The 26,720-nt window shown below is 43.2% G+C and overlaps 1 protein-coding gene across 5 annotated transcripts in view; it reads left to right on the forward strand.

Moving 5' to 3' along the window:
- The window catches only part of HERC1 (HECT and RLD domain containing E3 ubiquitin protein ligase family member 1), a 3,987,333-nt gene that overhangs the window by 1,239,365 nt on the left and 2,721,248 nt on the right, over nt 1–26,720 (forward strand). For all 5 annotated transcript variants that reach the window (XM_044077739.1, XM_044077741.1, XM_044077740.1 and 2 more), the window contains exon 23: nt 23,349–23,661. In XM_044077739.1, coding sequence (XP_043933674.1) covers nt 23,349–23,661 — 313 coding nt within the window. The remainder of the gene's footprint in view (nt 1–23,348; nt 23,662–26,720) is intronic.

The following is a 26,720-nucleotide window of genomic DNA, read 5'->3' on the forward strand; positions in this document are numbered from 1 at the left end:
TGTGTGTGTGTGTGTGTGTGTGTGTGTGTGTGTGTGCAGTATATTTGGTAGTTTCTGACCTTTAGTATTCTCCTTTCTAGGTCCATTTAAGTTAAGAGGGCCTAGTTTTCTCTCTCTTTCTCTGCCCAGCGCTAGGCCCGTTTGAGTTAGAGGACCTAGTCCTCATGGTGAGAGTGTGTTAGTGCTGTAAGGGCTAGGCCCATTTAAGTTAGAGAACCTAGTCCTCATTGTGTTTGGGTTGTGTCATTTTTGCTGCTTCTCTGGTACCATGTCTAAAGAGGCAAAAGATCATAAACCCTCTGGGTTTAAGAAATGTGAGAAATGCTCTCTGAAAATGTCAATTACTGATGGCCACAGTAATTGTGTGTATTGCCTCAGAGCCATCCATCTGCAAGAAACCTGTTTGGTTTGCCATTCTTTCAGTTCCAGGGTCATTCAGACCATCCCCACAGACCAGGTAGGATTCGGAACTTACTCCAGATTCTTTTTAGTGCCAGGAGTGGAAGAACAAACTAATATTAAAAGGTCTCCTTAAACCTTCTTTCGAGGAAGACTTGGCCAGTTCATCGTCTTCCTCCAAGTCTCATGCATCTAAAAAAGAAAAGGCTAAACCTTCTAAGAGACATTCCCCGGTGCCACCCAGTGCTTCGGAACCGCCTCCTAAACCGGACAAGACTTCTCCCTCCTCGGCTCCACTGATCTTGGAACCGATCAAAGCCGTTAATACTTCGACTGCAGTGTCGGCCCCATGCATTTTGGAGCCGACTACTGATAGCAAACATCGAAGCCGGTCCAGAGATCCATTGCTGCTCTCCCCAACTTTAAGGTCCCCCATCTTACATAGGTCCAGATCTCCCACACTGTCTTCCAGGAGCCTATCAGAAGAAGCAGGTGAGAGAGTAGTGTTGAGACTCCTGAAGTCGTCTGCCTTGCCAAAAATGCTGTTGGCTCCGACCCAGTCGGTCCCGGAGCCACTTGAGTCCTTCTCCCCTGCTGTGGTTCCTCCGCCGAGCCATGCTGGGCATTCGGAGCCAGAGTGTTCAGTACCAGTGGTTGTGGAACCCTCTGTTCCAGCTTCCCCCGAGGCTGTCTCGGAGCCAAGTTCCACTCCGACACCTTCGGAGCTGTCCGGGGTGTCTAGGAGCCAAAGTTCCCCAGTCGGCCGCGACAGGGTCACTTGGACCCAGACCTTTTCATTTCCGAGTCTCCCTCTCGGTGCATCGGCTAGAGTGAGCTTGGATCCTACATCTATCTCGGAGCCGATGACTTCCTCTGCCTTTTCAGAGCCGGAGAGGTCTGCCTTCGAGATGATGTGGAGTGTGCTATCCCGCTCATCAGCTCCACCCAGGGGTACCGACACTTCCCCCTCGACCACCGACCTCCGTCTCAGCACCTACTCCCTCTCTCTCGACAGCAGAGACCCGCAGCCTCAGGAGCCCCCAGCTGATGGCCCCCACTCTTCCGAGACCTCTCCGGAATATGCTTCCGAGGAGCCCCCTTGGAAGCCGACATGCAAGAGGAAGCTTGTAGACTCCCAGGATGAGTCTCTTACCTCTGACACCGACCTCGAAGAGTCAGAAGGGTCCCCCAAGTCATCCTCTGATGATGTCTCCTTTATAGACATCTTAGAGATCCTTAAGCAGAGGTGCGGCTGGCCCACTGTTACCCCTTGTGATGAGGAGTTGGTGTACCTGGTCTTTCGGTCTCAACCTTCAGCCTCTTGGGTGTCTCCACCTTTCGACGAACTTCTAGACCTTGTCAGACGAAAGGTGTGGGAGACTTCTGATGCTGTGGAGCCAGTCCCCAGGAAACCCAATAAATTTTTGTCAGCCCCCAAGGAGATGGAATTTTTGTCCAAGGGCATTCCTGTAGATGCCATGGTGGTGGCGGCGACGGCCACTAAGAAGGAACTAGCGGAGACTTCTTCATCTGTCCATCCGCCGAACAAGGAGTCTTGAACGATGGATAGATACGGGAAGCATATCTTTTCGACAGCGGTATTCCCTCTTAGATCACTGAACTACCTAACACATTTTACAAGGCTTCAGAGAGATCTCCTTAAGGAGTTGGGAGAGACTCTGCAAGGTACATCTACTGAAGGAGTCCCTGATAAGGTGTCTGCTCTGTTGTCCACCTTGAGTTCCATTGTTAACTCCTCCATGAGGCGGATTTCTTATGCAGCCAATGGAGTGAGCAGGGCAGCAGGTTCAGGAGTTTCCCTTAGGAGGCACTCCTGGATGTGCTTGTGTAATTTTGGGGAGACGTTCAAGTCTACCTTTACCAATGCCCCCTTTGACGGTTCTTCCTTGTTTGGACCCAAGGTAAAAGACACGCTCACCAGGTGCGAGCAAGAAGGAAAAACGCTGTATGTCGTGGGAGTATGTTTTACTGTCCCCTCTAGACCATACCCCAAGGGTTAGAGAGGTAGTATGATGTGGTTCAAGAAGTCCCAGAGGTTTTTCCCGGATGCACAGGGTGACTCCTCCCTTAGAGGCAGAGGAGGAGGAGCAAATGGTAGACATCGCCCTAGAGCAGGGGCGGACTGCAAAACCAGGGAGGCCATGATTCGTTTCGAGGCCGACCCTATCAGCGCTCCTGATGTGGGGCCCAGCTGTGCTTCTCTGGAGCCAGTCGGGGGGGGGGTCGCATTTCTTTGTATCCAGAAGCCTGGCTAAGCATGCCCCGAGACAGATGGGTACAAAGAATTATCACCAGAGGTTATTCCATACCCTTTTCTCTTCCACCTCATGTTCCCAAGAGGATCCCGGATGTTCCACCCAATCACAGGGATCAAGCAACTGTAGAAGTGAACAAGTTGCTCACAAACAGAGTCATTCAAACCGTCCCCACAGACCAGGTAGGATTCGGAACTTACTCCAGATTCTTTTTAGTGCCAAAACGTACAGGGGACTAGAGGCCCATCTTGGACCTCAGCAAATTAAACGAATCCATAAAGGACAAGTTCCGGATGGTTACACTGCAGTCTGTACTCCCTCTATTAGGGGAAAGACACTTGGATTTGCTCAATAGACCTCCAAGATGCGTACTACCACATAAAAATGGACAGAGCGTCGAGGAGCCATCTACGCTTCTGGCTGGGAGCCAGTCACTACCTGTTTTGTGCTCTGCCCTTTGGTCTCACCACAGCCCCCAGGGTGTTCACCAAGTGTATGGCAATAGTGACAGCTCACTTGAGACGTCTAGGATTCCAAGTGTTTCCGTACCTGGACGACTGGCTCCTGACCACCTCCACCAGGCATCTACTTCTTCAAACCAGAGATTCCACTGTCCAACTTTGTGCCCAGTTGGGGTTTACTGTAAATTGGGAAAAGTCTGGCTTATCACCCTCTCAATTTGTGACTTTTATAGGTGCAGAAATAGACACAGTCGCAATGTTAGCTCATCTTCCAGCAGAAAGAGCACAGAACCGCATACAAGTTCTTTGTCTACTCCCTCAATGGCTCCTATCGTCCCAGTGGTCCTTTCAACAACTGCCTCTATCCCACCATATCATTTTAACAGAGTCCTGCAAAAAGGACCTCCGTTGGTGGATCCAACCCAACCAACTAATGACAGGCACCCCATTCCTTCCTTGCCAACCCGTTGCTACTGTGACCATGGATGCCTCACAGATAGGGTGGGGAGGGCATTATCTAGGCAGGACTGTCCAAGGCGCATGGCAAGATCACAAGGCTCACCTGCATATCAGTGTTCTGGAGATGAGGGCGTTGCTTCTGGCGTTGCAAGCACTCCACGACCTTCTTCCTCTTGGGATGATAGCAATACAATCAGATAACATGTCACTAGTATGGTATCTCAACAAACAAGGCAGAACCAGATCTTACCCCCTTTGTCAAGAGGCTATTCATGTTTGGAAATGGGCAATATCTTCCCTAGTGCTTTCTAGTGGCAACGCACATCCAAGGGACAACCAACGTGATAGCCAACAAATTCATCCGGGCAATCTTGATGCCTCACGAGTCGTCTCTGAAGCAGGAAATAATGGAACAGATTTTCTGCAAATGAGGACAGCGTTGCTGCTATCTTTCCGCCAGTCTGATCAACACCAAATGTAGCAGCTACATTTCCCTTATCCCCCCTCTGGGGGAGTCACCGAGAGACACACTTGTTCACGAGTGGCCCCTGGGTCTCCTTTATGCTTTTCCCCCCTTTCCTCTCATATCCAAGGTGATTCTGAAAGCGAAATTGTTAGGAAGCAAATTGATTCTCATCACTCCTTACTGGCCTCATCAGGTTTGGAACCCCTTTCTCAGGCCTCATCTACTAGACTATCCATGGGCTCTGGACCCATTGCCAGATCTCTTGACGCACATGTCAGGCTCTCTTCACCCCAGCCTACACACCCTCAGTTTGACACTTGGCTGCTCCAGTTCCATCCCTAGTCAGGCTTCATGATTTTGCACCCGCTGTGACCCACATTCTCACATCTTCTTACAAACCCACCCATAGAAAGTTATACACCAGCAAATGGAGGTGGTTTTCTATCTGGGCTGAGGAAAGGAATGTTGACCCTTACACCGCATCCATTCCAGTGGTTTTAGTATTCTTGCCTGAACTTTTTCACCAGGGTTCTGCTGCTGCCACAATTAGAGTTCAGTTGGCAGCAATATCAAATTTTCATTTGGGTCAACATGTGTCTATTCTGATATCACACAGATTGTGTAAAACCTTCCTTAAAGGTGCTACTTTGCTGAGGACCCCCCCCCTTTCAGGAACCGGTAGTCTCATGGGATCTAAACTTCATCCTTTCCAGATTAACGTCTCCCCCCTTTGAACCTGCTCATTCGTGTTCGTTGACATTGCTGTCTTGGAAGACTGTTTCTGGTGGCCATCACATCTGCTAGACGAGTATCAGGGTTATAATCACAGTCTATCAAGCCCTCTTATTTGATTTTCCACAAAGCTAGAGTATCTCTTCGCACATATCCATCTTTTGTCCCTAAAGTGTGCTAACTTGAACCAAACTATAGAGCTGCCGGTGTTCTTTTCTAATCATTCCAAAGCAGCAGAATACAGATTTCATCAGTTGGATGTTCACAGACAATTACAGTTCTATCTACACCGGACCAAGGAATTCAGGAAGTCAGACCAATTGTTTGTATCCTTCTCCGACTCCAGATTAGGTCTCCCAGTTTCCAAAGTGACCCTTTCGAATTGGATTTCCAGTTGTATTATCCTACATTTATTCTTCCGATGGAAAGCCTTTACCATTCAAGAGTAAGGCTCATTCTGCAAAATCCCAGTCTACTTCTGTAGCCTTTCAAGCCAGGGTTCCAATTAATAATATTTATGCAGCAGCGACCTGGGCTACCCCTCACACCTTTATTACTCAATACAAATTGGATTTGACCTCTAGGGGTAGAGCCTCCTTTGGTTCCATGGTACTCCAGAGTATTCTTCCGTGAGCCCCCCAAGAATAAGGTGCTAGGGACGCTGTCCCATGTGTAAGAATGAAAGCGAGATAAGACTACAGAACATGAAGTTATGTACTCACCATAACGTTCCATGTTTGTAGTCCATCTCGCCCTTCATTCTTACGAACCCACCCTCCTACCCCTGTCCTGGAAGGATCTGGAGACTGAAAAAAATTCCATAACAGGTGGAAACCTTTTATTATTGTTGTTCTTTCTGGATAGTTTTTGTTCTGTCTTTCCATAGTTTAGCAGTAAACAAGATCTGGGGATTATACTGGTGCATCATGGGATACCTGCCTAGCCATGAGCCAACTAGAAGACCTTGAGCTTTGTAATAGACCGAGTCAGAGCCGAGGATCGGCTCCAAACCCATGTGAAAGAATGGAGGGCGAGATGGACTACAAACATGGAACATTATGGTGAGTACATAACTTCTTTTTTTGTAAAACAGAAATGGAAACAGTTGCACACCTTGGTGGTTGTGACGTACTAATGGCAGGACTGTATACTGAAAGGCATAATAATGTGGCAAGACAGTTGCACTGAGGATTGTGCAAACATTATGGTATTGAAGTGGCTGAAAAACACTGGAAACATGAGCCACAAACCATCATAGAAAATGAAGTGTACATCATATGGTATCATCCATTACCAACAGTTCAAAAGATAGATGCTAGAAGACCGGATCTAGTGGTCCATGAAAAGAAGACAAAAGTAGCATTGATCATTGAAATCGCCACACCCAGTCACTACAGTGTCTTGCAATAGAGAGAGCCATAAAATATCAGGATTTGCAGGCAGAAATGAGAGCAATATGGAAGAAAGAACCCAGACATTACCAATAGTAGTCAGAGCAACGGGTCTTATAAAAAGAATCTGCAGTCGTATTTAGATATGCTACCAATATGTGTAACTCCGTACGAATTGCAGGAGTCCGTGCTGCAAAGAGCACTTCTCGCTGACATCAAAGATTGAAACAATATTAATTTTATGAACTTTAGTCGTACTTTGACTTGGGAATGGTGTCCATTCCCATCATGGTATTAGAAATCCAAAAGATTTGGAGAATTTAAAAAATGAGTGTTCCTTTGCTTCTCTCTTATTTGTGTGATCTGCTCCATGGTGGGTTGGCAAATTCTTCAGATAAAGCTCACTTGTCAGCAATTTTTGCCCTTGAATTCTCCTCTGGCCTCTAGAATTGAGCTCAAGCACTTCTTTAAAGGCATCCTTCTTATCAGGCATCCCAGGAAACATGTAATTCATTCTTCAGACCTCAGTTTTATACTTGAAAAATTGACTAAGGGTCCATTTGAATCTGCTGTTTCAGCTTCCTTGCAACGTTGTACTTGTAAGAGTATTCTGCTTTTGGCTCTTAATTCAGCCAAGAGTGCGTCTGAACTTCAAACTCTCCTGACTATTCCTCTTTTTTTAGGTTTGCATAGAAACAGGGTGTCTCTTCATACTAATCCTTCTTTTATGGCCAGGGTGGTCAATGAATTGATCCAGCTGTGGGGAACACCTCAAATAGATGTATTCATCCCATTCACAAAATCAGTTTGCAAAATTGTACTCCAGGACTCCATGCAAGAAGTTCTGGAAGACAGATGTCTTTTTTTTTTATTTGGTTGGCAAGGTAACTGTATGCATTTCCACCCTTTCCTGTGAAAAACAAGAGTTCTTCTAAAGAGCCAAAAGTATGTCCGAGGTAATCCTGATAACTCCCTTTTGGCCCTGACAACATTGGATGTTCTTCTTGTTTCACTGTTGCAGTCATCACCTGTGGGTTATTCCTGCTGTGGTAGCCCTCGGCTGGCCTGAATACCAGAGTCAGTGTTTTTCTGCATCGGCTGCTGTCGCCTGTAGTCTGACTACAGGTGGTCAGTGCTGTAAAGCAACATTACATCAGTCTTTCTTGCCGTGGAGCCCGTAGCAGAAGCAGTTCGTAAGTGTGCTGGTCAGTCACTACCAGAGTTTGAATTCCAGCTGAAAACATCTAAAGCAAAGTACCCCATTGGGGATCCTTTTTTCTTGCACTAACTTATGTCAAAAAAAAGTTAACAATTGTCTCACTTGTGAAAGCAGATGCCACACCAAGACTTCCATTCATACTGTGTCACTTGTTTAGGTCCAGACCATGATGTCCCCTGTTATCAGTGCAAACAAAAAGAAACCACGGAAAAAAAGAAGAAAAGCTGAAAAATGGCTTTGTTGCTGCAGACACACAGTACTTGAATAATCCAATCAGGAACCAAGTTCAAAGATAGGAAATAGACTTTATTTGACACATAAAGCGCTTTTCGTCTTACACAATAGTAAAACTTCTTCAGATAAAAATACAATGCATTCCCCATGTTAAATACACATCATATCCAGTGACATGATAACCATGAAACCTAGCCAATCGCTCCCCAACCAAAGTCTTAAAGGGACACTTCATACCTGAAAGGTTAAAAAATGATAAGCATGTCTAATCAAAAGTAAAACTTCATAAAATGCAAGATATACCTAATATATGAAAAACAATATTATATACTAATCACATTATATAATAAATCTATCTTATAAAAATCTAATGACCCTAAATATGAATGTAAAAGTATAAATGAATAAATGAGTCCAATAAAAGGAGATGAGGAATTAAGCGTATATTAAAACATGTTCCTCATAATGGGCCTGTTCATCTACTAAGGCTATTAAGTTTCAAAATACAACTAATAGTGCACATTTCATTGAGACCTGGATATGAATGGGCGTTAGTACATAATTGCCACCATAACTCAAGTCTTTCAAGGCGTGCTGCTGATTCAGGACCCCCCTCTCCCATCAGGTTGAATACTATCAATTACCTTGAACAAGAACTTATGGTTCGGGTTTTCATATGAATGCCTGGCTAACACATTCTCCAAGTTCCCTTTTCTAGACTCATTTAGACTATGCATCAGTGGTCAAGAAACATGGTCAGGGACTTGACCAAAGTAATATCATGCATAGAAATTTTCGGAGGGATGCGGGCCCATACAATTTGAGACAAAACAACAACCGGGCCAGCAACTACATGAGCTCCCCGAAACAAGGCAAGAGTGGGACATAACTTGTAACTTAACTCAAATCGGTGAATGTGACATTATTTATAACTGAGTGGGGATTTCAAGATTTTTAACTATTCCAACGTAAAAATTGATTCCCCACTTGTAGAGCTTCTCTGCAGCAGAAGACTATCTTTTGTGCCTACTAAGAGGGCTGATGTAGCTTCAACCTTAATTGATGTCAAACTTTTTATACGTAAATTGCACTTGAATGTCTTACTGGATGCTAATTCCATGTGTCAGTCTGAGTATCATGTTGCTAGCACTTTTTTGCCACCTTTACATCCAACCTTAAATCTGTTTAATCAAGTTTGTGAACTGGACTTGCGTAATAATTTTTCAGTTGCTCAAACAAATAATAGAAGTTATAATATTACGAAGGAAGAAAAACAAACCCTGGATATTATCAGGGCTTCTGGAGTAAGAATAATGCAACCTGATAAGTGGGGAGGACTGGTTATTATGACCAATGAATTGTATGTTGGGAAATGATGAGTATTTTGCATAGTGATACTTGTGTGGAGAAATCCAGGAATGAGTTTAATCAGGCTTATTCGAGAATACGTTCCTCTATAGATGATTTGTTTATAGAGGGATAGATTGACTTAACTTTTAATTATCTCAACATGCTCTCACCCAGGACCCCCATCTTGTTCGGTATATCTAAAATCCCCAAATCGGTAGAAAATCCCCCAATGAGACCTTTGGTTGATGCGATAAATTGTATTACCTGTCCTTGTGCTAAATTTGTGGATAATATCTTGGAAGAAATACGTTGTAAAGGAACCATACATTTGTAAAGATTCGTGGTCATTTTTGTCCAGCTTATGTGATTTACAATTTGATATGATCTACAGTTTTTTGACCATCGACGTGAGGGATCTGTATTCGTCGATCCCTCACGATGTAGGTATAGAATGGGTCAGTTTCATGTTAAGGAAACGGGGTGCTTCAGCTAGTGAGATCTCACTAGTATTGGAACTTTTGGACATTATTTTGACTTCAAATTACCTGGTTTTCAATAACAAAATTTACCTGCAGAAAATAGGTGTAGCCATGGGCTCGCCATGTGGGGTGAGCATGGCTAACCTTGTTATGGTCTACTGGGAAACTGGAATTAATTTGGAAGAACAGGGATGTTACTATGCACATTGTATACTACATATGTTTTTTAGATATTTTAATCTTAATAGACGGGGACGAAGAAACAGCTAACACTTTCGTCTCTTTTTTTTTTAATTCATCCACTGATTTCCTATCATTTACCCATTGTTTTATGATTTCCTACCTGGATGTCGACTTTAAGGACATCAGTAGTAATTCCGTATGTGCAAAAATCTTCAGGAAGGAGACATACTCCAACTCATTTCTGCATTACGGTAGTTGCCATCCCTGGTACCAGAAATGTTCTGTTGTCAAGGGGCAATTGGTTAGAGCAGCCCACGTGGTATCCAGGGATTGCGACTTTTAGCAGGAATGCCTACTGTTACAAAATATGTTTTTGAAACGAGCCTACCCTGAACATCTGCTAAACAGATTAATTAAAGAAGTAACCGACAAGAGACTCTCAGGAGTGTATTTGCCTATTTTGAGGAAGACAAATTTGAGGTTGATTCCCCTGACTACAACCCAAAAAGTTGATACTGCCCCCTGGTTGAAGTTTATAACATCTTTTAGTCTGGACAGTTCTACTCTTTGGTCCATTTTGATCAAGAACTGGGTTATTATCCAAAATGAGAGTATCCTTAGGGGTAAACTCCCAGAACTCCCTAAAGCCATCTGGAAAAGGGGCCAGAATTTAAAACAACTTTTGCAAAGTCGTCCATTCCATCAAAGGGGAAGGATAGGAATGCTACAATGCCACATGTGTAATTATTGTTAACACATGTCAACGGGGTATACTTTCTATATCAGGGGTTTTAAATATACAATAAAAAGTAGGTACAGTTGTCAATCCAGGTCAGTAGTGTATTTAGCTCAGTGTCAACACTGTGCCGCATTCTACATTGGCAAAACTGATAGGAAACTAAGAGAACGTATGTATGAGCACTTGTATTATATTAGAAAAGGGAAATTGGAGAATGCGTTGGCCAGGCATTCATATGAAAACCCGAACTATAAGTTCTTGTTCAAGGTAATTGATAGTATTCAACCTGATGGGAAAGGGGGTCCTGAATCGGCACGCCTTGAAAGACTTGAGTTATGGTGGCAATTATGTACTAACACCCACGTCTCAATGAAATGTGCACTTTTAGTTGTATTTTGAAACTTAATAGCCTTAGTAGATGAACAGGCCCATTACGAGGAACTCATTTTAATATACGCTTAATTCCTCATCTCCTTTTATTGGACTCATTTATTCATTTATACTGTTACATTCATATTTAGGGTCATTAGATTTTTATAAAATAGATTTATTATATAATGTGATTAGTATATAGTGTTGTTTTTCATATATTAGGTATGTCTTGCATTTTATGAAGTTTTACTTTTGATTAGATATGCTTATTATTTTTTAACCTTTTAGGTATGAAGTGTCCCTTTAAGGCTTTGGTTGGGGAGCAATTGGCTAGGTTTTGTGAGTATCATGTGACTGGATATGATGTGTATTTAACATGGGGAATGTATTTTATTTTCATCTGAAGAAGTTTTACTGTTGTGCAAGACAAAAAGCGCTTTGTGTCAAAGTCTATTTATTTCCTATCTTTGAACTTGGTTCCTGATTGGATTATTCAAGTACTGTGTGCCTGCAGCAACAAAGCAGTTTTTCAGCTTTTCTTCTTTTTTTCCATGATGTCCCCCGTTGCCGGATCTGTGCCCTCTTTAATATGAGAACCATTCACCATAGAGCCCTTATTGTGGACAGGTATTTTTGTCTTCCGTCTTCGCATTCCGAAATGGTGTCCATCAGCCAACAATCCATGGACATTCCGAAAAAACAAAGAGATAAAGATAGAGACAGACCACACAAGGCTAAGCCTTCCGACCGACTCTACCTCTAAGCAGGTAGTCAGCTCTTCGGAATTCATTGAGGTGCTTTTGCAGCCCCTGATGCCCTATTCTATATCTGCGCAGGCCTCTACCGAGACCCTTTTGGAGTCTGGTATGGCGCAGAAATCCTTTTCGTCTTCCAAGCCTTTGTCTGTCTCTGCCTCAGTTGGGTCAGGAGCCACGATGCAGGCACCAGCTTTCGAGGAGGCCTCTCACACTACTGAATCTAGACAAAAAACAGCATCTTCTCATCCAGCTACCTTTTCTCTTAGACTGATGGATACTCTTAGCCTTAGAAGCCAGGCCACTCCTAGAAAATCTGCCTCCAGCCACCATCTTGCTTTTGCTCCACAACCCCAAGCCCAAATGCTTAAAATGGTGGAGGATCTCATTTCCCTTATCAGAGCTAGTCAGGTCACAACTTTTAAAAGGAAAAGACACCCTTCCCCAGAAATTATGACAGAGCAGGATTCTGTGGAATCTGACTATTCAGATTTTGAAGAGGAACAACCACCTCTGATTGCTTATTGAGGATTCAGATGCAGAGGAATCCATTCCTTCTGCCTCCCCACCAGAAGGCCTTTCCTTTGGGGAAAGCCTTTACACCCTCAGGGAAGATTTCCCCCAGTCTAAGAAAAGACCTAGAGAGTTTCCGGAGTTGCCCCAGCACAGACCCCTGGCCATCCCTCCTATTTTAGAATTGGTGGATGTTGTTTTCCATGAATCCAGCTTAGCCCCTTAACACTCTTCCACCTGCTTCCAGTAAACCTGACAGGTATTACAGAGTACCGGATTCTCACAAATACCTGTACAGAAATCCTTCTGCAGACCCAGAGGTCATTGCACAGGGACCAAAAGGAGCTAAGACTAGTTCTGCCACGAATCCTGTTCCTTCTAACAAGGAATCCATAGCTCTGGGCAGATGAGATTAAAAAAAAAAAAGTATGCACCTCTGTAACCTTAGCTATCAGAGCTCTCAACTGTCAGTTCCATATGTTAAAATATCAACAACACACTTTGGAACTATTAAAGCAAAATATTTCAACCTTTCCTGAATGTGCCAATTCGAAAGTGTTAGCAGATTTACTGCACTCCACTTGTCAAGTGGCCAAACACTCATTACATTGTGGATATGATGCCCTAGAAGCCTCAAGTAGGGCAGCAGTGTCAGGATCTGTCATTAGTAGACATGCATGGTTGAAGGAACAAACCTCTCCCTGATCATGTCAGGTCTAAACTAATTGATGCACCCCTGGAAAAAGACCACTTGTTTGGAGTAAAAACAGAAGAGGTGCTTAAAAAGATGGAAGACAAAGCAAAATCTATGCAAACAGTAAAAGATTTATTTCAGGTTCAACCTCCCAGGTTCAGCAGGAACTTTCCCTCTAATCACTGGTCCTTCCCTGCACCTAGCAGACAGGGCCAAGGTAAGCCCTGCATTGACAGACCACCCAGGCCCCTATCCCAGCGGTAGCAGAGAACCAAACAGTGGACCACTTCCACCCCCAAGGCAGGGAGCTATAAGCCACCCTTCTATGGCAAAAACTCTTAATAACTCCCTCTCCCCCCTATGCCTGCCTTTCACTCACGAAAAGGTAGGGATGAAGGCTCTCCCTCTGCAAAGAAAATTGGCTTTCTGTAACAAAGGATCAGTGGGTCTTAAAAAATGATTTTTCAGGGATACAAATTCTCTTTCAACGAACTCCCAATTTCAAGAGGATGCCCAAACTTACCTCCAAATCAGTGGGCAGAGGCACTGAAACCGGTACAAACTCTCATATCCCAGGGGGCAATAGAACCTGTCCCCTCAGATCAAACAGGCAGAGGCTTTTATTCCAGACCATTCCTTGTTCCCAGAAAAGAGGGCACTTGGCGCCCCATCCTGGATTTATCCTTTCTGAACACCTCCCTGCTGGTCCCCAAATTCAAAATGCTAACTTTCCAGCAGCTGCTTACCTTTGCTGACAAAAAATGCCTGGCTAGTGACTCTAGACCTAAAAGATGCCTACCTCCACATCCCCATAAGGTAATCCTGCAGGAAATTCCTCCACTTAGGAGCAGGCTCACAACACTTTCAGATTGCTGCACTACCCTTTGGCTTATATACTGCACCCAGAGTATTCACCAAATGGTTAGCCCTGGCTATAGCACTTTGCAGACAGAGAAATATACAGATTGTCCCTTATCTGGATGACTGCCTCATTCAGGCAGAGTGCAAAGAAAAGCTGCTCTCTTTGTCAAAACCCTCCTAATTTCCCTAGGGTTCATCATCAACGAGAAGAAATCAAAGCAAATGCCCTCCAGGAAGATCATTTTCTTGAGAACATTGCTTGGACATAGCACCCAATTGGCCTTCCTATCCCCAGAAAAGCAGAGCTTCCTGCACCTCTACTTTACCCATCTAGCTTCCAGAAGTCACCTCACTGCAAGGAAGTTCCTGCAAACCTTGGGGTACATGGCATCTTGCATCCTTCTAATTCTCTGGCCAGGCTTCACATGAGGAAACTTCAGTGGTATCTAAAGAACCTTTGGTGTCAGCAATCTCAGCCTCTAGACACCTCTCTCCTGCTGATCCCCTGTATAAGGGCTGAGTTTCTCTGGTTGGGAGGGGCCTGTGCCAAGAACAAAGGTCTTCCCTTCATTTTCTGCCCTTCCGGCTAGACCATCACCGCCAACGCCTCAGACTTACTTGGAGTGCTCACTTAGCAGGCAAGTGCACCCAAGGTTGTTGAGATGCCCAGCACCTTCCCTTACACATCAATCAGAAAGAAATGATGGCAGTACAAAAGGCACTAACATTCTTCAAACCCCATCTCAGGCCAGGGGTTCTCTTTATCAAAACAGACAGCACCACAGTAATGTGGTACATCAACAAACAGCAAGGGTCTCAATCTTACCCTCTGTGCAGGCTAAACATGAACCTTTGGCTGATAGCTGCCTCCATGGCTCTACACCTAATTGCCCAATACCTACTAGGGGTCAACGACACCCTGGCAGACCACCTAAGCAGAAACTTACTGGACCCCCATGAATGGCAGCTCCACAGAAAAATCTTTCTGCAAGTCACTCAGGAGTGGGGACCTCCGGAGGTGGATCTCTTTGCTTCACACCTCAACCACCAGCTGGAAAAATTCTCTACCAGGGAGTATCACCACCTAGTGTGGAAGGTGGATGCCTTGACCTTCCCCTGGAACTCCCTCTTTGTGTACGCATTCCCTCCTCTGCCTCTTATTCCCAAGGTACTGATCAGAATAAGGGAGGAGAGACCAAAGGCCATCCTCATTGCTCCAGATTAGCCCAGAGAGCATTGGTACCCCTTACTGCACAACCTGACATTATAGCTCCCCAGGCAGCTTCTCCTGATCTCAGACCTCTTGACCCCAGGGGGGGGGGGGGTCCTGCACCCAGACTTGCAGACTCTCTCAATCTGTCAGCATGGCTAATACTTTAAAAGCAAACAAGGGATCCCTGTTAATTAAACAGATCCTAGACATTATCACAGAGGACAGAAGGCCCAGCACCAGAAAATCTTATGCAGGGAAATGGAAAAGATTCTGCTCCTGGAGCCAGTCCAGAGGGGCCAGTACCTCACAACCTTCCATCCCTCTTATTTGGACTGTCTAGCCGAGTTACGCAATAGTGGCCTCTCCTCTTGTATTAAAATCCATGCCTTAGCCATTTCCAGCTATTTCGATTCAGAACAGCCCCTCTTCTCGCATCCTTTGATTAAACAATTCCTCAGGGGCTTCTAATATCAGACCTCCCAGAAGGTCACCCACACCAGCCTTGGGACCTGAATTATGTTTTATAAAAACTAGCCTTACCTCCATTTGAACCTGCTGATTCAGCAGAATTGAAATACCTCTCCTGGAAGACTGCTTTCCTTCTAGCTTTCACCTTAGTCAGAAGGGTTTCAGAACTTCAGGCCATGGAGCCCTTCATCATTTTCCATGTAGACAAGGTCTCCCTGAGGAATAACCCCTCCTTTATGCCCAAGATGGTATCTGATGTGACCCTCAACCAGGCCATACATATACCTTCTTTCCCAACCCTCTAGATAAGGGGGAAAGAATTCTGCACTCACTAGAAATGCACAGACAACTCAGATACTACCTAGACCATACTAAACCCTTCAGAAAAACAGACCATCTTCTTGTCAGCTTTGCCACAGGGGCAGAGGGGAAGCCCATTTCCAAGCAAGCAATTTCCAAATGGATATCTCACTGTAAGCATTTCTGCTACAGACTACATGAGAAATCACCCCCCCCCAAGTCTATTCATACACATTCCGCTAGGGCAGCCTTCACTTCCACAACATTCCTCAGAGGTGTCCCCACCAGGGACATCTTGAAAGCTGCCACCTGGACCTCTGTCCATACTTTTACAAAGCATTACCACCTACCTCTTTTCTCCAAGTCTAGGGCAGGGTTTGCCTCTGCACTTCTGCAGGGCTTGCTGACCCATGCCTAGGGCTCTAACCTATCCTTCCACCCCTCTTATCAGCTTTGGGAATCCTCCCACAGGTGATGATTGCAACAGTGAAACACGAAGAGCATAGTACAGTTGTGTACACTTACCATAAATGTAGATGTTAGAGTGTATTCACTGTTGCAGTCCTGGTTTCCCTCCCCCCCCCCCTCTTATATCCTCTTTCCCTGTGAGACATAAGCTTCCCATAGTGGCTTTTAGCCCCCAGGACCACTTTACCATATTTTCTTGTGCTTCTGATGGGTTAGGGCAAGAAAAACTGATGTAATGGCGTCGGCTGCCGTGCTATATAGCACTGACGACCTGAAGTCAGACTACAGGTGACAGCAACCGATGCAGAAAAACATTGACTCTGGTATTTGGGCTTTACAGGGGCTACCACAGCAGGGATAACCCACAGGTGATGACTGCAACAGTGAATACACTCGAACATCTACATTTATGGTAAGTGTACACAACTGTACTTTGTTCATTCTCATGAAAATGCACATGGGCAATTACCACAGACTGCCTCACAGAATAGATTTGTTAACACAGGACAAGGGATCACACTTCAACCCTATTCTCCAGAAGCTTCATCTGCCTGCCTAGATGATAATTGTTATCCCACTAAAGCACCTTTTTTTAAGGACGTGCAGTAGGTATTAAAGGAGGCTATGCAGCCTGCTTACTAGAAGGTCTTATGTGGCTAAATGGAAGAGATTTTGTATTTGGAGACAAAAAGAGAACTGGGATCCTTTCAAGGGAGAAGACTCTCTGTTTCTACACTTTACAGTATCTGTTTGAAATGCTCAGTTCAGGGTTGTTAGCAGTTTCTGCTTTTGAATCTTCCTCTGGTCTCTAGATTTGAGATCAAGCAGTTCCTTAAAGGCGTCCTTCATATCAGCCCCCCCCAGGAAGCATATTCTTCCTTCTTGAGACTTCGGTTTATACTTGAATAATTGACTCAGGCTCCTTTTGAGCCTGCTTCTTTTTCTTATTTTCATCTGTTCTTACTCATCTGTTGTTGGATCTCCACTTTTTTCCTTACATCAGGTGAAACAGGTTTTGAAGGGGGGGGGGGTTACATATCTGACCACCAAGAAGACAGAGGTGGCTCCTTGTTGGGATTGTTATTTTGTTTTAAAGAAACTATTCCATCTTTTAAACTAGTCCATCAGGCTGACTTGAGAGTCTTGGTATGGAAGACTGCTCTCCTCTTAGCTTTGGCTTTGCCTTGACAAGTTACTGAGTTGCAGGCTGTTGTTTTTACCTGACCCTTCCTTATCTTTGATAGAGACAGGATAACCTAAGGTGGTTTTGGAATATACCTTTAATCAGTGCATCAGTCTCCTGTTTTTCTTTCCTGATCCTAAAAATAAGGGGAGGGGAGTCTGCATTCTCATGATGCCCACAACAGTTTCATTTGATGGAAAGAAAGCAAGTCAACCTGTGTCAAATTGGGCAGTGTCTAGATTGTTGTCCAGCTGTATCTAGTTGGGATACTGTCAACATGGTCAGTCCTTATCTAAGAAGGTTAAAACCCATTCTACAAGGGCAGTGGCTATTTCTACAGCATTTTGGAAATGGTTGGGTTTTGGATCCTTTCTAGAGGCAGCTACTTGGTCATCTGTGCACACTTTTACAAAGGATTACAAGAGTGACTCCTTTTGTAATTCTTGATCAGGTTTTGCTAAGGCAGTTCTTCAGGGAAGTTTGTACTTTGTCCCCAAATCTTCCTCCTTTGCTCTCTCTGCTTTGGAAATCATCTCATATAGGTGTATGCTACTTCAACAATGATGTAACAATGAACATAGTACACTTGTGTAAGTAAATTTAACAGTAGATGTTTGAATATGTCACTGTTGTAGTACTATAATCCCATACCCATTTATTTCCTTTTATATTTTGTTGTGATTTAATTACCTATTGTTTTTGGAATCCTTTGGCCAAAATAAGGATTCCCTGTCCCAGTGTCCTCTCTTCTTCTAGTACACATGACCATCATTTACTTGGGCCACGAAACTCTTGAGTTTTTTCACTTATATGTCTATCGTTATTCTGCTGCACACTTGTCCTCCAACAGATGCACTGTGTGAGTGGAAGAAGCCCTGAAGCTTTTGTAGTTGTGCTGTAAGTTCGATCTTTGGCAGGATACATCCCATATAGTTACGTGCTACTGCAACAGTGATCTATTCAAACATCTGCTGTTTTTGTAAGTTTACTAACACAATTTGTACTTTGCTTCAGAAAAGGCCACTGTTGAGAAGTATGATTCAATATAAATTGTCTTCACCTGGTGGTGAGTGCTTTTGAAAGATCTTTTACCCCTGCACTGACAAATATCAAGAATCATTGAGTCTGGCTTAAAACCAGTCATTATAAACCAGAGAAAGATGCTAGTGTTTGATCAAATAGAGGTGCAAGAATGGTTGTTCTGAAAAATGCACTAAACCAAAGGAAGAGTATGTGTACAAGAAAGCCAGTAGTAGAGGGCTTATGCAGTTAATAAGAGTGAATTGCAGCGAATGCTATTCAGAATGGGAAAAAAAAAGGTTGGCACTGACAAACAATTAAATGCCAAGTACAAACAGGAGAGTAGTCATGTAGCAGAAAGATAGAACAGTATACTGGCCTGCACTGCAGACAAGATTGGAAGAGAAAGCTGTTTGAAACTTTAAAAACTTGGATAAATGCTTCACTACCTTTAAGTGTATAGGTATTGTGGTCCAGTATGTAGTGAGAAGGAGAGAGTGCTTTATCACCAGTTTTTGAGTGAGTATTTGATAAGGAATTTTTTTTTTTTTTTTTTTTTTTTTTTTTTACTTTGAAGAACTCAGATCCCTGTTGATCTTTTGCTAGAACATGTAGCTTCTCTGTGATTCTAGATCAGACAACTCAAGCTGTTAATGGAAAGATTAAAGGCTGGAGGATGCAATCTTCCATGTCATATTAATTTTCTCTTTTGTATAGGTCTTGTTATATGCTTGCTAGCAGTTTATGGCACTGTTGAGGATGAAAAATGTCGACTTACATTGGTTATAAAAAACTTACCAGCAGAAGTAGTACTAATGGTGAAGATAATAGACATGCTCAGTCCAAGTGAGAGGCAGTCAAGCATTCAGAAGCTGACCCACTACTTTCAGCTTTGGTGACCTTCAAGGATTTCAGATTGCCAGTGCTGTCCTGTGAAATGTACATGAACAAGTGTTCAAAGTGTTTTGAACTGGCTAAACTAGCAAATATCTTATAGACTTTGTCGCTAAAACTCTGTACTCAACTTACTAGTTAAAGATATAAACGATCTTGCTGAATTTGGCAGTTAAAAAGTAGTTTCCTTTGTAAATGTGCTGAGTGTTTCGTTGAATAATGGTTGTTGAACTGGTAACCTCCAGGATGTTGTATTTGCTGCCTATCAACCTTGGAGTGAAGGGGAGATGCACTTAACCTTGCAGGTGTTAAGCTGCTCTGGTACCTGCAGCCTACTTTCTGTCTTGTCCAATTCACCAGTTCTGGGGGTGCTGAGCAGCTCTGCTTTCTATCTTCAGTAAGGGCCTCATCAGTATTTTATATCCTCTTTCTATGGTTAGAAAGCAAGTTAGGCCACACTATCTGTTTAGTCTTTTGACTTTAGCCCTATGATGATATGGCAGGTCAGCCAGTAGTTGAACCCAGATTGTCATCTCTGTAGGTGGAAGTCCTACTGTTAAATTATTGAGAGGTCCAAACGGTCTGTATCTTTATTGTAAATCCACATTAATGTATTGTAAAGTAACTTTTGATGGAACTTTTTGATTTCGGAAAAAAATGGTTATTGCTGCCCCACAGCACTTGGTACTTCACTTCATTTCTTGCTTGGATTACCACCTTTGTGGAATCTGCATGTCTTCCCTCCGCCTACACGAGTTTTTGCTGAATGCTTCTTTTTCATCCCACGTACCATGTATATGCTGTAGGTGAATTGTTGATCATTGGAATTAATCCATAGTTGTGTATACTTTAAGTAATTGTGTGTGTGTGTGTGTGTGTGTGTGTGTGTGTGTGTGTGTGTGTGTGTGTGTCTCTCCTGTGATAAGTTGGCATCTCTATTTGGGGACAGTTTCGCTGTCTTGCGGTCACTAAATGCTGGGATAGGGTTTGGACTACACTCCACACAATTCTGAACTGTAGTAAGTGTGTTGTTAGAAAATTAATTAATTCATTTGAAAACTAGCTTGAATGTGTAGCACTTTTGAGGGTTTAATTTTAATATAGGGAAGGATTTCAACACCCTTCCTTTTTAGGGTACATAGAATAATCAGTTTTATAGCTAACAGCAACTAGCTACAGATGGCATTTGCTTTATTTTATTTTAATTTTGTTTTATTTCAGTAAGTGAATGCTTAGGCTTTAAGCATTTTACTAGTAAAAACAAATAAAAAAAATCATAGCAGATGGAAATAAATATATCAAGTTCTGTATGTGACTAAGTGAGACAGAATATTTTAACTAAATGAGATTCCCCTTTTGAGTTCAGATAGACCCTTCTCCAAAGGTAGTATTTCAAGGACCTTCTGAAAGAGTGCTTTGAGTCGTTCACCCCAGTCAGGAAAAGTAACTGGTTTTATAAGACAGCCTATCTCTGGTTTGTGAAATATCTGTGGAACAACCAGCAACTCCTTAACCTTAATATCTGTAGTACATCGCCAGGGTGTAGGATCTCAGTAACTCAAATGTTAATAGATAAGCTCAGGTAATAGACATAGCCCTGACTTTAAAGGTCATGATGGGTAAAGAGTCAGGCTGGCTGCAGTTAGCATTCTGTGCAGATTCTTCATTACAAGAGCAATTTAGCTGGTTCAAGATGTGCTTGTCATTAATCGTGCAGCTGAGTTCTGCAGCCACTGATGGTGAGCTAGTTTGCTGTCCATTAGTCCATGATAAAAACCATTGCAGTAGTCCACTGAAGACAAAACCAGGACCCGAACTACAGTTGTGACGTTTTAGAAAAGAATTAGGTGTTCGATATGAGAATATATTCCTAAGGTTCTAATAGGATGCCCTTAAGTCAGCCTTGTTATTCGGTCACACAAAGATCGCAAGCATGAGATGGAAATTCCACATGGTTTCTGCTTGAAATGAGGTGGAAAACAGAGTATTTGATGGATGGTAACATAAATTCATTTTAGTGTCAGATTTTGCCAAATTGAGTTTATATGTTAATAAGATAATATGTTTGCACCGGGTAGTTGATCGGATAGATTTAAGTTGGTCCTACACCAGCCAGTGCAGGATTTCATACAAGCTGTTGTTTAAGTCTGTGAAAACAGTACACTGTCTCCTGAGAAAAGGACAAGAGTGCGCTAGATGGTGTAAGCATAAAATTGATAATAAAATGTATGTCCCCATAATGGCTTCATTTAGCAGAAGCATATACACTGTGATCACAGCTGGGCCAGAATGAAGCAATGTAGTACTGCGTATGCCTCTGGGAAGGAGCCAGTGGTATTATCTCTTGACATCATCCTCCGAGAGTCACCAGAAAGTTGTGAGGCATGACTTGAGCATAGTGCATGTAGAAACCTACTAGAGTTTTATGTGCTGCAGAATGTTGCCATGGGCCACAATGTCGAAGATAATTAAAGAGAGGGGCAATATAGAATTTAAACTGTGATGCCTTGCCATCAGGACATCATTAACTGTGTAAATGAGGATTGTCTCAATGCTTTGCCTAGGTGTACGACCATAAAAATAAGTATTTGAGAGGCCATGAGATGTAAGGTAAGGATACACTGTGTGAAAAAAAATTGAGTACAGTAAACTCTCAGTTAACTGGATTTAAAGCAACTGGCAAAAAAAAAACATCGAACAAGTACAATACAGTTTTCATGTGTTGCACTTTGTTTTCCCTCCGCACAAACGTAACTTATATTTTTAGAGTTTGAGTTTTATAAAGGATGACGAGAGTAAATTCCCTCTCTCCCCAACCTAAGAACAAATCAAACCAAACAAATTAGTGCAAGGTACAGTATTAGTCAGGCCTGTTTTTAATAGTAAAACTCAACCAACCAGAAACTAGAGTTATCCAGCATCTACCAATCCCTATGGCTTCTGGTTAACTGAGAGTTAACTGTAATGGTTCCAGACAAGAGTGGTAGTTCTCCAGGTAGTGAGTATCAAGCCCCCCCCCCCCCCTTAGGTTTGGCGTGATCAGGGCCTGTCAACAAAGATGAAAACACTCTAGTTCTCAAGTGTTGACTGTAATGACTCAAGCCAAACAAAATGTTAGGACCAGGGTGTCATATGCATTCTTCAGACCCTCATCGTAAGTAAATAACCAAATTTAGTCGAGCAGAAATATGTCACATCAGAGAAAATTTTGTCATATCATTGTATGGGTAAATCAGTATGGAGAAAAACTGCCTTACTTTGCAAACCTTACCTGTGGAAATCATAAAAAGGTTCTCAATTTCTGAGTAAGAAACTGAGCAGCAAGACTCAATGGACTGCAGAATCTGCCCAGCAATCACAAGAGTCAGGTGGTTGAAGATCTTGGATGCTTTCCCTCCCAGTATTTCCCTAGTAAGAGATGGTGATTTATTATTAAGAATACTACTAAAATATTTGCTTCATTTGTTTATAGATTCATCATTCTTTTGCTGTACTGTTTATCCTTTGTGACTTGCTGCTCTTAAACCATTCACTGTTTGATGTACTCGCATTAGTTTGAAGAAAAAATGGTATTATGTTTTACAGACAGTACTTGTAGTGCTTTTTATTTGATCCTCATTTTTCCAATTTTTTTTTTGTCTAGAAGTTGTGTGCGCACATTCTTTTGTATACCTTTATATCACATGCATATAATACAATGTCTGTGCATTAATGCATGTATTGCTAAATCATTTTAAAGTAGTTCCTGATAACTGAAGATGTTTGACTACTACCTGCTTTTTCTTAAGAGTCCTGAGTCCTGTCAGGTAATGGTGAGAGCAGACAATATTTCTGGATCTTTGTGATAAGTGGCAGTTGTATAAGTGGCCTTGTTTCACTAAGTTCTTGGCAATATTGGTAGGGGTACTCCTCCCTGATTTTTTTTTAGACACTGAATTTATATATGCATTTATTTTTTTATACTAGAATACTTCATGTAACTTAATAAGTATGACCATCAAAACCATGGAGGAGTAGACCCACATTTGTCGTGGACTTGCCCTGATCGGTTTCTCAAGCTTAGGCAAAGATGCAGTCTGATGCCTTGCCTTACTACTTTCCAGTCAAAAGCCTAATGATCACATATTTCAGTGAATAAGAAGATTGTTGATCTATTGGTAGAGTTTGATTTTTCTATTTTATTTGTAGTAATGTACTATTTTTGTGTTCTGTGTTTCAGAAATTTTTCAATGTTTTTTGTCTGCCCGTGAGGTAGCACGTAGTCGAGAACGAGATAGAATAAACGGTACAGTCAACATTAATATTGGACAAAGTTCTATTGAACATGAGCTTCCTCAGCCTGTGCAAGAACATCGGATTAGTATTGGCCTTCAGGAAGGCCAGGACCTTTATACAGCAGCATGCAATTCTGTCATCCATCGATGCACTCTACTAATTCTTGGCATCAGTCCAGTTATGTCACATCTTAATGTGGAAGGCCTTGTACATCAAACAGCAAGTGACAATCAGGAAGGAGCAGTGCTAATGACAAGGTAAGTTGGGCTGCTGTACATCCTGTACTTCTGCTGTTCAAATTGTAGAACAAAGTTATTTGGGATTGTTAGTAGTAGGAGTGTGGAGGAATTAAAAAGCAATGGCTTTACTTGATAGGTGCCAAACAAAGCTATAGTTTAATGTTGGGGTATTTGTGTATGCATGCATACATGCGTGTAATTTATGTATGTGTCTGCGTGAAAGAGCCATTGAAAGTATCCTACAAGGGGCTCCAATATCCTGGGCATAGTCCACAGAAATATGGCCAGTTGGGTACTGGTAATCGATCTTCAACTGACTCATTATTGGTCCAACACAGCTTAGACCATGGTAACAGTTGGTGCAAGTCTCAGAAAATGTTGCATAGTTCATTTTGTTGAACAAAACTGTTTCACTTACCATATAGGAGATGCACCCTTCCACTCAGACACTGTTGTAAGGGATCTGGGTACTCTTGTTAATTCCTCATCATTTGACCATCATATCGCCACAGTAGTTTGGAAAGGCTTATATTTGGCCCATCTTATTTCCAAAGGCATTTACACTAGATCCAAAGAAGTTGTAATTCTCCTTTACTCGTATCTTATCAGATCCATTATTGAATGTAATGCACCCTTTGGCATCTGTTTATTTAAATCATCTAGCTTGAAAGACCTCAGAGACTGATAACTAATATCTCTGAGACCAGTGACCTTTTTAGATGTCCTTCATGGATGCATCTGCAGTCATAACAAATGGGTTGTCCTGTCGTCAGGCAGCCCTTCGGTCGGCCGGATTCCAAAGTCCGGGTCCGGCTTCGGCTGATGTCGCACTTCACCCGACGTCATCTCTGCTGGTCTTCGGGTATAAAGGCATCAGCTGACGCCATTTTCCTCAGTCTTTCTTGCCGCGTGGCGCCCGAAGCAGAAGCTGTTCGCAAGTGCCGGTCGGTCAGATCCAGAGATTACTACTACCGAATACTAATTGAAGACTTCTAAAAGCTAAGTACCCGTTGGGGACTCTTTCTTGCCTCAGCCGATGTCAGAAAAAGTCAATAACTGTTTAACTTGTGGGAAACAAATACCTCATAAAGATTACCACTCTTACTGTTTGCCTTGCTTAGGCCCAGACCACGACGTAGCAGCCTGTTCGGCCTGTGCTTCCTTCAACCGACGAACGCTTAGGCGTCGGTCGGAGTTTGCTGAACAGTTTTTCGGCTCAGATTTTGCGTACATTATGCCGTCGGATCCTCCGACTACCCAAATTGTTAAAAAACGCAAAGAAAAGGACCGACACTCGCGGTCTGCGGTTTCGGCCGAAACCACTGTTAAGCAAGCCGCGAGTGTCTCGGTTTCAGCCGAAACCGAGAAAACTGGTCAATCTTCAGCCGAATCCTTGACTACTACCGAGGCTCCTACTACCTTATCTGAATCAGCCTCAGAAATTTTGCCTGCAACTGTGGCTCCTACTGATCTTTCAGACACCATCCCTTTGGATATCTCTACCCCAGCACGTGGTGCTGCTAGGCCTCCTGCAGCCATGTCTATTAAGGCCTTTGCCAGGGCTAAAGCAGCCAAATCAGGGCCTGTTAAACCACCCTCACTCAGGCCCACTTCTAGTTCACAAATGCTTACTCTGGCAGAAGATTTAATATCCTTAATTAGGGGATCCCAATCTCACCCAGACAGGGCCTCTCAGCCCCCAGAAAAGAGACCTAGAGCAGAGCCCCCTGAGCCTGTGTCCTCTGATGATTCTGCGGATGACTCAGACATTACAGACCAGCCAGAGGCTCCTTTTTCCAATTACGAAGATTCAGATGCTGAAGAATCCATCCCAGCTGCCTCTCCACCAGAGGAATTCTCCTTTGGGGAAACTCTACATGCCATGAGAGAACAGTTCCAATGGCAGGGACAAGATTTCTCAGATTCAAGAAAAAGGCTTAGGACTTTTCTGCACTTACCACAACATAGGCCCTTAGCTATACCTCCTGTCCTATCTGTTGTGGACGATGCATTTAATGATGTCTGCACTGCACCTGATTCTTTACCTCCAGCCCCTGCCAAACCAGATAGATTTTACAGGGTACCAGACACTCACCACCACCTATACAAGGCCCCGCTTGCAGACCCCGAAACTATATCCCAGGGGACTAAGGCAGTTGCCTCGACCACAGCAAAAAACCCTATTGCCTCTGAAAGGGAATCCAGGTCCTTAGAGATGGGGAAAAAGTCTACACCTCTGCTACTCTCTCAGCTAGAGCTTTAAACTGTCAGTTTCACATGATCCAATACCAAGAGTTTATGCTTGATCAGTTAATTAAAAAGCTGTCCTCTGATGAATCTTTAGATAAGAAATATGTATTAGAAATGGTGAATAACATCCAACAGGTTAGTAACCATTCTTTAAAATGTGGCTATGATGCACTGGAGGCTTCATTTAGATCAGCCATGACTGGCACAGTGATAAGAAGGCATGCATGGTTGAAAGAACAGGTCTTACCGGATCATGTTAAAGCTAAGCTATTGGATGCTCCTATGGATAAGGCCAGTCTATTTGGGGAACCTGCCCAGCAGGTAATGAAGAAAATGGAAGAGAAGGCAAAATCTGTACAAACAGTTAAAGATTTCCTACAGGTTCAGCCCCAAGGTTTAGCAGGAACTGGCCTGCCAAAATTGGTCCTTTCCTGACTCCACAAGATCACAAAGGGGCAGGAACAGACGCTCTAGGGGCAGAAATCAATCCAGAGGAGGTGCCTACAGAGGACGACAGTGGCAAGGCAATAACCGAGGCACAGACACAACCACTGCCACTGCAACAGGACAATCACAGTGACTTGGCTCTGACTCCGCCTACCAGGAAGCAAATAGCAGCACCATTAGGCGGAAAGTTAGCCTTATTCTCAAAAAATTGTCACTATATTACAAAAGACAAGTGGATTTTGCAAACCATAGACCAAGGCTACTGGTTCCACTTCCACACTTTACCAGTACAAAGAGGAATGCCAAACCTGCCCCAAATCAAAAATAGAAGCCCTGCACCAGATAGCGGAATTAATAAAGATGAGAGCTGTGGAAAGGGT

The sequence above is a fragment of the Protopterus annectens genome, chromosome 7.part0 (assembly GCF_019279795.1).
Source record: "Protopterus annectens isolate FY-2018-M chromosome 7.part0, PAN1.0, whole genome shotgun sequence".
In the NCBI taxonomy this organism is placed as follows: domain Eukaryota; kingdom Metazoa; phylum Chordata; order Ceratodontiformes; family Protopteridae; genus Protopterus; species Protopterus annectens.